The 13259-nt window shown below is 42.0% G+C and overlaps 2 protein-coding genes and 1 long non-coding RNA gene across 7 annotated transcripts in view; 1 reads left to right on the top strand and 2 right to left on the bottom strand.

Annotated features, from left to right (window-relative positions):
* Positions 1 to 3255: 3255 nt before the first annotated feature.
* Positions 3256 to 4798, bottom strand: LOC109867778 (uncharacterized). Its single transcript, XM_074933779.1, is given in 5 exon segments — positions 3256 to 3852; positions 3854 to 4209; positions 4212 to 4349; positions 4351 to 4496; positions 4499 to 4798. Coding segments are annotated over 5 exon segments (1053 nt in total). The 5' UTR covers positions 4614 to 4798; the 3' UTR covers positions 3256 to 3554.
* A 2447-nt stretch (positions 4799 to 7245) lies between these two features.
* Positions 7246 to 9370, bottom strand: LOC116356349 (uncharacterized). 2 transcript variants are annotated; one of them, XR_004204864.1, is made up of 3 exons: positions 9064 to 9320; positions 8225 to 8370; positions 7246 to 7544 (listed from the first exon to the last, which is right to left on the bottom strand). It is a non-coding gene; the product is annotated as an uncharacterized LOC116356349 (long non-coding RNA). The 2 variants fall into 2 exon arrangements; XR_004204863.1 differs by having other exon boundaries at positions 7246 to 8370; positions 9064 to 9370.
* A 34-nt stretch (positions 9371 to 9404) lies between these two features.
* Positions 9405 to 13259, top strand: part of kmt5b (lysine methyltransferase 5B) — a 28285-nt gene continuing 24430 nt past the window's right edge. For 2 of the 4 annotated variants that reach the window (XM_031801904.1, XM_031801901.1), the window contains exons 1-10: positions 9410 to 9545; positions 10242 to 10465; positions 10894 to 11168; positions 11322 to 11469; positions 11688 to 11853; positions 11948 to 12057; positions 12166 to 12332; positions 12439 to 12458; positions 12554 to 12690; positions 12797 to 12993. In XM_031801904.1, the coding sequence (XP_031657764.1) occupies positions 11036 to 11168; positions 11322 to 11469; positions 11688 to 11853; positions 11948 to 12057; positions 12166 to 12332; positions 12439 to 12458; positions 12554 to 12690; positions 12797 to 12993 (1078 nt within the window). In that variant the 5' untranslated portion in view covers positions 9410 to 9545; positions 10242 to 10465; positions 10894 to 11035. Of the gene's footprint in view, positions 9546 to 10241; positions 10466 to 10893; positions 11169 to 11321; positions 11470 to 11687; positions 11854 to 11947; positions 12058 to 12165; positions 12333 to 12438; positions 12459 to 12553; positions 12691 to 12796; positions 12994 to 13259 lie in introns of all 4 variants that reach the window. The other 2 variants (XM_031801902.1, XM_031801903.1) reach the window with 2 other exon arrangements.

The raw sequence follows: 13259 nt of genomic DNA, 5'->3' as shown, positions 1-13259 counted from the left end.
TTTTATGATAGCAAATCAAAGAAAGAGACTATTTAGAATATTGTTGATATAAACTACTTTGTATCAATACTTGAGATTGTTTTCCTCCTTTACCTGACCAAATAAATCCAAGCATGACAATACCTTGCCAGACATTATGGTACGTGTTTACAATGGTTTCCAGTAGTAATTAATTTGTATCTAGTCATGGTAGAAAGTTGAATGTGCTTGATTCAGATAATTGAAACAACTTCCTTCTTTTTTTACAAGTTCATGATCATTGCATAGAATAAAACAAAGAAAGTGAAAAGGTTCCCAAGTTTACCGTTAATATATTCTTTGCATTCTGCATTTTAAAAGTTCAAATACTGTATTTGGACACCCCCTTATTCAGTGTTGTCTTACTGTGAACAAGGTGTCTTATGTTAAGCTGTGAGAAACATTGCCATTAGGTATTTTATTTCCCATGACAGGAAAGGCTCACTTTCAACTAACCAACCCTACACTAGTTAATGGTCCTCCTTTAAGTAAAATATCCCTAGGCACATATGCAATCACACATACGGTAAATTATATTCCCTCCGCCCCCTTAAATTACAAACAATAGAGCAGCAAACACAGTACATGGGTCCTTTAATGGATCCATATTCTAATATCACAGCAAAGGAGTTTTATATCATCAATGGTAAAAAGGAAATGTCAGCATACAACTCAATGACTTGTTGGAATGTCATTAGCCCTCAGTAAATAGGCTTGACAACATTTCTGGTTACAACCTGATTAACGAGAGCACAGGCATTACTCATTGGCCTTAGATTCTGTTTTACAAGTGCAGTTGGAAATACAGGCAAATTGCACCTTTTAAGAGAAATCTTTAAGGGTAAAATGAAAACATTAAGGATAAGGTCGTCTCATGGTTAAGGGAGGCACTGCAGCATCACTAATTCCATTCTTGAAATAATTCATATTTGTATGTACTGTACTCTACACGTTACCTAAAAAAACAAATACTTGACAACATACAACATAGCATTGAATAGTCCCCACGATATGCAACTGTTCAGGGAAGTCAGGAACCAATATACGCAGTCAGTCAGGAAAGCCAAGGCTAGCTTTTTCAAGCATAAATTTGCATCCTGTAGCTCTAACTCCAAAACGTTTTGGGACACTGTAAATTCCATGGAGAACAAGAGCACCTCCTCCCAGCTGCCCACTGCACTGAGGCTAGGTAACACGGTCACCACTGATAAATCCATGGTAATCGAACATTTCAATAAGCATTACTCAACGGCTGGCCATGCCTTCCTCCTGGCTATTCCAACCCCGGCCAACAGCTCCACCCCCCCGCAGCTACTCGCCCAAGCCTCCCCAGCTTCTCCTTCACCCATATCCAGACACCAGATGTTCTGAAAGAGCTGCAAAACCTGGACCAGTACAAATCAGCTGGGCTAGACAATCTGGACCCTCTTTCTAAAACTATCCGCCGCCATTGTTTCAACCCCTATTACCAGCCTGTTTAACCTTTCTTTCGTATCATCCAAGATCCCTAAAGATTGGAAAGCTCCCGCAGTCATACCCCTCTTCAAAGGGGGTGACACCCTAGACCCAAACTGTTACAGACCTATATCCATCCTGCCCTGCCTATTTAAAGTCTTCGAAAGCCAAGTTAATAAACAGATCACTGACCATTTCGAATCCCACCGTACCTTCTCCGCTGTGCAATCCGGCTTCTGAGCCGGTCGTGGGTGCACCTCAGCCACGCTCAAGGTACTAAACAATATCATAACCGCCATCGATAAAAGACAGTACTGTGCAACCGTCTTCATCGACCTAGCCAAGGCTTTTGACTCTGTCAATCACGGTATTCTTATCGGCAGACTCAATAGCCTTGGTTTTTCTAATGACTGCCTCGCCTGGTTCACCAACTACTTTGCAGACAGAGTTCAGTGTGTCAAATCGGAGAGCATGCTGTCCGGACCTCTGGCAGTCTCTATGGGGGTACCACAGGGTTCAATTCTCGGGCCGACTCTTTTCTCTGTATATCAATGATGTCGCTCTTGCTGCGGGCGATTCCCTGATCCACCTCTACGCAGACCATTCTGTATACTTCTGGCCCTTCCTTGGACACTGTGCTCATTAACCTCCAAACAAGCTTCAATGCCATACAACACTCCTTCCGTGGCCTCCAACTGCTCTTAAACACTAGTAAAACCAAATGCATGCTTTTCAACCGTTCGCTGCCCGCACCCGCCCGCCCGACTAGCATCACCACCCTGGACGGTTCCGACCTAGAATATGTGGACTACTATAAATACCTAGGTGTCTGGCTAGACTGTAATCTCTCCTTCCAGACTCGTATTAAACATCTCCAATCCAAAGTCAAATCTAGAGTCGGCTTTCTATTTCGCAACAAAGCCTCCTTCACTCACACAGCCAAACTTACCCTAGTAAAACTGACTATCCTACCGATCCTCGACTTCGGAGATGTCATCTACAAAATAGCTTCCAACACTCTACTCAGCAAACTGGATGCAGTCTATCACGGTGCCATCCGTTTTCTTACCAAATCACCTTATACCACCCACCACTGCGACCTGTATGCTCTAGTCGGCTGGCCCTTGCTACATATTCGTCGTCAGACCCACTGGCTCCAGGTCATCTATAAGTCTATGCTAGGTAAAGTTCTGCCTTATCTCAGTTCACTGGTCACGATAACAACTCCCACCCTTAGCACACGTTCCAGCAGGTATATCTCACTGATCATCCCCAAAGCCAACACCTCATTTGGCCGCCTTTCCTTCCAGTTCTCTGCTGCCAGTGACTGGAACAAATTGCTAAAATCGCTGAAGTTGGAGACTTTTATTTCCCTCACCAACTTTAAACATCAACTATCTGAGCAGCTAACCGATCACTGCAGCTGTAAATAGCCCACCCAATCTACCTACCTCATCCCATACTGTTTTAATTTGATTTACTTTTCTGCTCTTTTGCACACAGTATCTCTACTTGCACATCATCATCTGCTCATTTATCACTCCAGTGTTAATCTACTAAATTGTAATTATTCGCTCCTATGGCCTATTTATTGCCTACCTCCTCATGCCTTTTGCACACACTGTATATAGACATTCTTTTCTCTACTGTGTCATTGACTTGTTTGTGTTATTGGCTTGTTTATAGTTTACTCCATGTGTAACTCTGTGTTGTTGTCTGTGTCACACTGCTTTGCTTTATCTTGGCCAGGTCGCAGTTGCAAATGAGAACTTGTTCTCAACTAGCCTACCTGGTTAAATAAAGGTGAAATAAAATACACAGAGTATACAAAACATTAACGACACCTGTTCCTTCCTTGACATAGAATGAGCAGGTGAATCCAGGTGAAAGCCATGATCCCTTATTGAGGTCACTTGTTAAATGTACTTCAATCAATGTAGATGGAAGGGGAGGAGACAGGTTAAATAAGGATTTTAAATAAGGATCAACAATCAAATGCACAATAATTTTGTGCAATGGAATGGTGAGGGAATGAGCTAAAATGTTCCAGCTAACATTGGATTGGAGCCTGAGCATTTCGTTTACCAGAGCCAACTGTCCAGGTGTTGGAGGCAATAACAGGACTGCTGGAGGATAGATGATAGTTCTCTGGAACTCTGCCCTCTCCAATCAGGAAGCAGTCGCTCATTGTTGAGGGCCTGTAGCTTGGTGGTCCCCTCTCTTAGTACCTGGTACAGACGCCACCTGCTCTGTATCCTAAGCCTGGTTTGACGTAAAGTAATGCCACGGGCAATATTTTTGGCCCTTAGCTCCCGTAATGCTGGCAGATTAAGACTGGACAAGACTAGACCACGACTAGGTGATACATCCAGGAACTGGATGCAATGTCAGGGACTTAAGGTTGGGCAATGACTTGGTCAGGATCTGCAAAGTGCTTGGGCTCCTCCCTTTGAAGACCCAAAAGTACTTGAGTTCAAGGACACGGAGGTGCTGGAACTGAGTGAGGAGTGACACTGATGTCTCAGACCAGTCAAAATGCAGGCGCATCTAGGTGATCCGAAGGCAGCTGTGGTACAGTTTGCCCAGTAGTACCTGAAAGTTAGTGAACTGGTCAATCGTGATCTTGGTAATGTTGTTGTGGTGGGAAATGGAGCCAACCCGCAGGTCCAGTGGCTCCAGTAGTGTGAATGTCTAGTTCAATTCCAGTTGGCGGAGATCCCTGCAGTGGCCATTTTTTTTAGAAGGTCAGAGAGAAGCTCCCCCCACTTGTTGCACTGGTCCCCCAGGTCAAAGCTGGCTTTTAGGGTGAGTAGGCTTGCACCACAGGATATGAGGTGGTGGGTGTAGTGGTGAAACCATGCCTTCCAAAGCTCAAAACTCTCTGTTGGACACCAGCAGTCCTTCCTGTCCAAGGTTGAGCACTCCATGGTGAGAAAAGTCTGCCACTCTCCAAAGCTTCCCTGATCGCACAAGGCAACTCCAACTGAAGCATACAAGCGCAGAATTGCACTTGTCAACCTCAGGAAGGAAAGCACAGGGAGCTGGCATTCCACCGGCAGAAGATTGAAAGGGAAGAAGTCGTCCCCTGCTTTGGTCATTCTTCTTCTACTGACAGGGACAAGCTTCTTCCTTGGGGACATGGTGTTCACTGGTGGAGGTCAAAATCCCCACAAGTCTGATATAGCTAGCTATGCAAAAAATATTCTGGTCTGGTTCTTCTCAGAGCTAAGAAAGAGAATCAAATGTTTGTCAGCAATCATCTATATTATACTAACTATTGTAACTACAACGTTAGTCTTAACTTAACAATTCAAATAAAATGTTATTTGTCACATCCACATGGTTAGCTGATGTTAATGCAAGTGTAGCGAAATGCTTGTGCTTCTAGTTCCGACAGTGCAGAAATATCTAACAATTCCCCAACAACTACCTAATACATACAAATCTAAACGGGGTGAATGAGAATATGTAAGTATATTGAAGAGCGATGGCCGAGCGGCATAGGCAAGGTGCACTAGATGGTATAAAATACAGTATATACATGTGACATAAGTAATGTAAGATATGTAGACATGATTAAAGTGGCATTATTTAGAGTGGCATTGTGTAGAGTGACTAGTGAACCATTTATTAAAGTGTCCAGTGATTGGGTCTCAATGTAGGCAGCAACCTCTCTGAGTTAGTGATTGATGTTTATCAGTCAGATGGCCTTGAGATAGAAGCTGTTTTTCAATCTCTAGGTCCCAGCTTTGATGCACCTGTACTGACCTCGCCTTCTGGATGTTAGCGGTGTGAACAGGCAGTGGCTCGGGTGGTTGATGTCCTTGATGATCTGTAGAAGTGTCTGGTTACTGTGTTCATGAAATATAAGTCCTATTCCAGCGTTTGCGAAATAGTACAACCTAGCTAACCAGCAGCACGAGAGATTGTATAAAAGTAGTAAGTTAGCTAGCTAGCTTGAGAAAAACACCAACATAAATGCCTGAGGTTGTCATCAATGTGGCAATGAAAGAATGGAACAAATAAGTTTTTACCTCCTCGAAATCTAACGTTATATAGCTAGCTAACAACTGGTGTTTTGTACCGCATGTTTACTAGCGTTATTTAATCATGTAACTTAGCTAGCCAGCTTGAAATGGTATGCAAAAAGAGACTTAGCTAACGTTTAAGAGCAACCTTGGTAGTTTTTCTTGGTAGCTAGTTAATTATATTAAATGACATAGGGTGCCGATATCAAATGTCTAATTATAAGACCAATTGGATAACAGTCAAACACAGTAGTTAGCTGATGGAAAACTGTGGATGAGTTGGGTCAGGGTTAAAAGGGATACCAATTTTGTAAAAGTTATGTCATAGTCCCGTTCACTACAACGAGACTTCGTCTCACACAGCGTCGAGTTCTACAGCAGACTGGACTTGATTTCCATTCGCACTTGCTGGCTAGCGGAACCACTGGGGAAAAGCTAGCTACAATTGGGCAATAAATATCATTCTACTGAGCATTACATGATGTAAATACAAACATGAATTTTGCTATCAGCTAGTAATGTTGCCCTCGTAGAACTTAAGAGGACAACTGCTAGAGATCCGTGTATGGAGGTTCTGAGTAGTGCTGTTTTTGTTCACAATTATTGCACCCACGTGGTGTCCCAGCTCTACGAGTTATTTATTTTCATATACTAACTGGCCACCAGACTACAGAAACTATAGCAATGGAACTGAAGTAATGGAATAGCAATAAGTATAATGTTAGCAACGTGACTTTTTAATTTAATTAGGCAAGTCAGTTAAGAACAAATTATTATTACAATGATTGACCTAGCGGGGAAGAGTAGGTTAACTGCATTATAGCGGAACAACAGATTTTTACCTTGTCATTTCAGGGATTCAATCCAGCAACCTTTCGGTTACTGGCCCAACGCTCTAACCACTAGGCTACCTGCTTCCACGAGATAGAAAAAAAGCTAATAAAGTCATTGGCTGCTTAGTTTCATTTTTATTTTCCCCCCTTTAAAAACGACAAATAACTGGAAGTCTTTAAAAGAGTGGAACCCTCACTCTCCTAATATAAAGTCGTACCCTATCCACCCCTATTCTCTTCCCTCCCCTCTTTTGACTCACCACTCCTCTCCCCTAAATGTTCTTGCCTTTCTCTCTCCTGTTAAGTAGCAAATTGTGTGAGGATGGATATGTTAGAACTACCCCCTATGCACTTATGGAGATTTTTGCATAGGTGTAAGTATTATGATAATGGTTGATACAACCCTAACCCTTGTTTGATTGGTTAGTGTGTAGTCCTAGATGTGTTTTATCTGCTATATGTAGAGTGGTGTTTTGTATGTTTGGATGTGTTATGTATATTTAGATGTGTGTGTGTGTGTGTTAACTCCCACTGAAGTTCATTTTTTATATATTATCCTTACCTTGTTTTACCTTGTTCTCAGCCTCTTGGTTTTGTGCTTTTCTCCACCGCCTCCTGTTCTGAGACAAACCATACCGGGGCGGCAGCGTAGCCTAGTGGTTAGAGCGTTGGACTTGTAACCGGAAGGTTGCAAGTGCAAACCCCCGAGCTGACAAGGTACAAATCTGTCGTTCTGCCCCTGAACAGGCAGTTAACCCACTGTTCCTAGGCTGTCATTGAAAATAAGAATTTGTTCTTAACTGACTTGCCTAGTTAAATAAAGGTTAAAAAAATACAATAGGATTTTGAGAGAGTTTTCTTTGTCAAAGGCCATATTGTAGAATGGAAATTTTAAATGTACCATAGAACAATCATAGAAAACAATCTTTATTTTGATAGTATTCTGGAATAATCTCATTGTCTAGAGTATGGGCTGGTTTCCCAGACTCAGATTACACCTAGTCCTGGACAAAAAAGCATGCTCAATATAAATTCAATATAAAATAGTTTGTGCCCAGGACTGGGTTTAGGGGAGGAGAGGACAGAAGAGGGTGAGATGGAATACTCAGTATTTAGCTTAGGTACAAACATGCTAGGGAGTGTGGGGAGGGGCTATGGGTAGGCATGCCCAGGGTCCTCAGCCACAGTCCAGGTAGGCACAGTCCAGACACTTCCGGGAGTTATTAGATGTAGAAAAGGACAAAAGAAGGGGGTTAGTGGGAGCATGCTTAGGTACCACAGATAAAGACAGTACAGTACACCAGATGAGACAAGCTGACCATGGCCCCATGGCAAATAAAAAACTGAGTACAAAAAGCCAGGGACTCAGCGCATGTAATAGAGTCAGTGGTATGGAATCCCAGTTGAGAGTCAATCAAGTAGAGACAGCAAGGATGGTTCATCAGTCCAGTACCTTCGGACCTGATGCCTCTCTGTTTGGTTCTCAGCATTAATGAATTAGGGAACTAGCGTCTTGTCCAGGGGGTATAGGCTACTTGTACCTCAAGCTGCCTTACAAGACAGAAACAGGAAATAGGCTTCTGCCCATATGGGTCATTCATGCTCAGACAAGGATTATTTGACCAAGGCTTAGCTACAAGTTACTTACTTTAACTTACAAGACTGAAACTAAGTATGATTCTCTCAACATAAAAGAGGAGCGCTGTATCAATCTGTTTTCTTAGATATTGGGGGAACAAGGAGTCCTGCATCTTGTGGTTATCTTCTGTTTTCCCTTTCTAACACATACCCTTCTCAAACTCTACCTTCCTAACCGACATCGCCTCCTCCCAATATCAGTCAATCATAATCACCTTTATTGTGCATCTTTATAAACATTAGCCAATTTACCATTTCTGCTTCCCTCTTCTTATCACTCGCATGTTTATCCTCGCCCTGGTGGCAGGCGTAGGTTTTCCTCCCGACCACCAGGAAGGGGGTTCCGTGATGGGGAACATATTTTAGTTCCCAATGCAAGTTTTTTCATGATACGAGATCTGAGAAGTTAAACAAATGACACAAGTTAGAATGGCAGTTAATCTCTATAGTCAGTTTGATGGATAATCTAACATCAATTAATGTTAATAAACACACGTCTCTCTACTCTCATCTACAAGACCCTGCTGGGTAAAGTCCCCCCTTATCTCAGCTCGCTGGTCACCTATTTATTTTGCTCCTTTGCACCCCATTATTTTTATTTCTACTTTGCACATTCTTCTACTGCAAATCTACCATTCCAGTGTTTTACTTGCTATATTGTATTTACTTTGCCACCATGGCCTTTTTTTGCCTTTACCTCCCTTATCTCATATGCTCACATCGTATATAGACTTATTTCTACTGTATTATTATTGACTGTTTGTTTTACTCCATGTGTAACTCTGTGTTGTTGTATGTGTCGAACTGCTTTGCTTTATCTTGGCCAGGTCGCAATTGTAAATGAGAACTTGTTCTCAACTTGCCTACCTGGTTAAATAAAGGTGAAATAAATAAATAAAATAAATCTAACTAACGTTACTAGTCAACGGAGTTTGCTATCTAGTTTACTAGTTTACTTTCGCTCCTTGATTAAATTCGAACTCACTCTTCTGTGCAGACGGTTTATCATTTTTGTTTACAACAAATGTGGTCCTTGTCTCCTGTTTATAATGGTTCAGATTGTCTTCTTGTAGACAAGTAAAATACTATACCTGATGCAACTCGATTGGCACAAACGGGACTGTTACATCACTTTTACAAAATCGTATCCATTCAAGCAGTGACCGGTGATGCGGTGTTATTGTTGACAACGTCATCAAATCGCGCGCCAAGGTTCTCTCAAATGTTCATGTGTTTCAAGTTTGAGTAAGCAGTGCGCAGGCTACTTCAATTTATAAAGCGTCGGCTACTGTGGTGTTATTATTATTATAATTTTTTACAATTTAGTTAGCTAATACAACAGTTACTAAACTTCATGTACTCATGGATTAATCTATGAAACTGCCGTAACATCAAACACTGCCTGTACTGTATGTCCAGACATCTTTATTCCCATCTTCCCCTGACCGCCATCTTGAAATGTAAATGTTTGTTTCCTCTGATTGACGTTTTAACTAAAGGTAGCAATTTATATTTGTTCAGATCTTGTCGTGCATGATGGATCATAGAGTAGTACAAACGCTGGAATAACAAAGTGAGTATTTTGGATAGTGTGTCTCATCAGCGACACTTTTTTTAACGGAGATTTCATGGCCTTTGTTTCGGTGGAATAACGTTAGCTAGCTAGCTGTGGCATTGTTCGTTGTGATGTCTTGGCCCAAGCTTTAGCATTCGCTAGCTTTCATGTATATAGCTAACGTTAGCTAAGTGGGAAGCATATATTTTCAAAAGCAGAGTAAGTACTAATAACTACATGTTGCCAGCATGAAGCCCCAGCTAACTTGGTAACTAGAACGCGCATAGCATCTGCATCAGTCCTGAGGCATGTGGTGTTAGCATGCTAACGTTAGCCTAGATTTTTAATTCGACTGGGATCTTGCACTAGCTAGTTGAGTTGATTGTTGTGCCACGTTACACTGGCTAGGACGACCCGATGTGTGCAGGTGTAAAGTTGCCTGTCGAGAAAGAAGAAATTAATCAATATGAAATATGATATGGAAACTCGTGAAAGTTGACATGCAACCACAAGGTGTCAGCCTTTGATAAACCATTAGCTACCATCTGTTCAGTATCTTTGTTAGGCCCCACTTTCTGCTTAGTTGATGCGCTTGCAGTTTCTCCTTCAGGAGTAACTCGATAACTCAAGGGGCTTACAGTTAAGCATTTCACTGTACTGTTTACAGCTGCTGTATCCTGCGTATGTGACCATAACATGTGAAACTTGTCTTAGGTTTTCAACTGATGGTATGGAGCAGGGGTTCCCATACGTTTTCACTCAGGCCTCCCTTCCTGAATTGGGGAACATCCCGCACCCCTCTTGTGCGCATCACGTCTATTTCTATGGGCATAAACTCTGTTCATGACTGATTGCTCACGCCCCTCTTGTTGGCGGAGAGCAAATGTTGCAGGTTTAAAGCTTATTCCCTGCAATTCTACACATGTCATGTAGTGCAGGTAATTTTTTTCTGTCTTAAAGCACATTTTCTTTCTCCATGTGTAATGTGTATTTATGAGATATTTGAGTGACTCCAACATTACAACAAAATATATGGGCTAAAAACCTAGCTAAAAATCGTTAGCTGGCTAGTCGATCAGGTCATTTCTGACTAGTTCTCTAAGGTATGCAATGACTGACATGACAAGAGGAAAATTACAACTTGTACATCCTACTATTTCAACTATACCCCCCCCCCCCCACACACACACATAAGGTGAAACTTTGACATTTGGAAGTGCATCATCAGTTTTCCCCTTGTCATGTCAGTCATTGCATACCGTAGAGCTATTTATAACTTGACAGAAACATAAGCAGCCCCTATTTGGTCTTTGAAGTTCATTGCCATCAAGTCTTTACTCTCAAACCATGTTGTTTCTTTGTCTAGGTCCAGAATGCATAGTACTCGATCCCTGTCAGTATCAAGGTAAGATTCAACCACCCTGGCCTCCTAACCTCCCCTCATCCTCACTGCAGATCTTCAAGCACAGACTAGGGTAAATGCTGCTGGATCTGGTGTAATGAGGTAGATGGGGGAATCCAAGAACATGGTGTTGAATGGCAGGCGGCATTGCAGCAGATTCTCCAGTGATCGATCCATAACCTCGGCCAGGTCCCTGCGACAGAGCAAGGGCTCCTTAAGAAGTAGGAGATGTAGTCAACGTAAGTGCTGTTCTCTGGCAATGCTCACCATAAATGACCCCTTTTAGCTTCATTAATAAATTACACTGGACTATTGGCAGATTTTTTTGAATTGTAAATTTTTGGGGGGAGGGGGGGGGCTCAATCATTTATTTTTCAAATTTTTCACCTCAGGTGTCATCAGTTCTACCCTTGAGGCAGAGAGACGTCATACCCCGTCGTCGGGTATGACTCCAAAGGAACTCTGTGAGAATGATGACTTGACTACAAGTCTTATTCTGGACCCCTACCTCGGCTTCCAGACCCATAAGATGAATAGCAGGTTTGTCTCTTTCTGGCTCACAATTGTCCACATTTGTTATAATATCTTGTGCATAAGTCAGCAGCCAAAGTTTCACAACATCTGGGGAGGCGGTTTACTCGTATGCCTCAGACAAATTTGCCTATCACGATAGGCTATGACTCGATGCACCAGCTGCATAACATTTGTATTGAGAATGGTTTGGAAAGTGGTTAAAAATGGACTGATGGTGTGCTTAGGTTTCGACCCATCAAGGACCGACAAGGACATTTGAAGGAGGTGCTAGAGTGCTTTAAAAAACATGATAACCTCGAGAAGGCCTTCCATGCCTTGACTGCTGGGGACTGGTCAAGACCCCACTTTCACCACAAGACGAAGGCTCAGGGCAAACTCTTCAAAGAGCATGTAAGTTATCTAGAAATATCTGTTGCGCAAAAAGCATGAACCATCATCGAAACAAAAATATGTGGAAACTATTATTTTGTGTGTGTTTTGGCAGGTTTTTGTTTACCTACGAATGTTTGCAACTAACAGTGGGTTTGAAATACTTCCCTGCAATCGTTATTCCTCTGAGCAGAATGGAGCCAAAATTGTAGCAACAAAAGAGTGGTAAGGATATAATAATTTTAGTAGGATACATTTTGTTTAAAGAAAATGTTGCACTGTGTATATAGTCATTTTACAATCTCAAATATCCCTCATTCATATTTTCCCAAGGAAAACTAATGATAAGATGGAATACCTGGTGGGCTGCATTGCTGAGCTATCACAGCATGAGGAAAGCATTTTACTGCGACATGGTGAAAATGACTTCAGTGTGATGTACTCCACCCGCAAGAATTGTGCTCAACTGTGGCTGGGACCTGCAGCCTTCATCAACCATGGTATACATCCCCATCCACTTGACAATAACTGTCTGCCTCATTCAACACACTTATGATAGAATTCAAATACCTATATTAAGAGACTAAACATATGTTTGTTTTCCAGATTGCAGGCCAAATTGCAAGGCAAGTAATACCAATGCCTGCAAATCAAAAGTATTGTGTGAAATGAAGTGAATTGTACAAATGGCTAACAAATGTTTATGTATGTGTTATTACAGTTTGTTTCCACTGGGCGAGATACAGCATGTGTCAAGGTTCTGAGGGATATTGAACCTGGGGAAGAAATCTCCTGTTACTATGGAGATGGCTTCTTTGGGGAAAATAATGAACTCTGTGAATGTTACACCTGTGAAAGGTATAATTTATTGATTTAATATCAAACTTGTAGTTACTTTATATGTATAATAATGAGTCCTACATTGGCTAGGATTTTGCTATTTCACATCTTCGGGTCCCTTCAGGCGCAGTGCTGGTGCTTTCAAACCGAAGACTGGGCAGTCTACGGCCACTCCTATTATCAACAGCATGTATGGCCTGAGAGAGACAGACAAAAGGCTCCATCGACTTAAGAAATTAGAAGACAGCAAATGCTCTGACAGTCAGTTGGACGGCTCTAATATGGATCCAGACTCTCAGGAAAATCGTGACACACATTCATGTAAGTGCACCTTTGAGGTTGAGCAGGGATTGGCATTAAGGGTGGCATATTGTCTAGGCTAGGGCGAGTGAACTGAACCAGTCATGCAAGTTGAGCCTTCTCTGTGGTTGCCCAATTGAGCAGGTGATTTCAACAATAAAACTGAAAACAACCAAAATGCAAAGAATTCCAGTGGCCTTAAACTGAGCTTTTGGTTTCTCCCCATTGTTTAAGTGGAAGATGGACCATTTTTGGCTTTTATGGCAGTTAGGCAAGTTGTGTTTACT

Source organism: Oncorhynchus kisutch, linkage group LG22, assembly GCF_002021735.2.
Source record: "Oncorhynchus kisutch isolate 150728-3 linkage group LG22, Okis_V2, whole genome shotgun sequence".
NCBI classification, from domain to species: domain Eukaryota; kingdom Metazoa; phylum Chordata; class Actinopteri; order Salmoniformes; family Salmonidae; genus Oncorhynchus; species Oncorhynchus kisutch.
The sequence above is the reverse complement of the archived record's forward strand: the minus strand, read 5'-3'. Positions and strand labels throughout refer to the sequence as shown.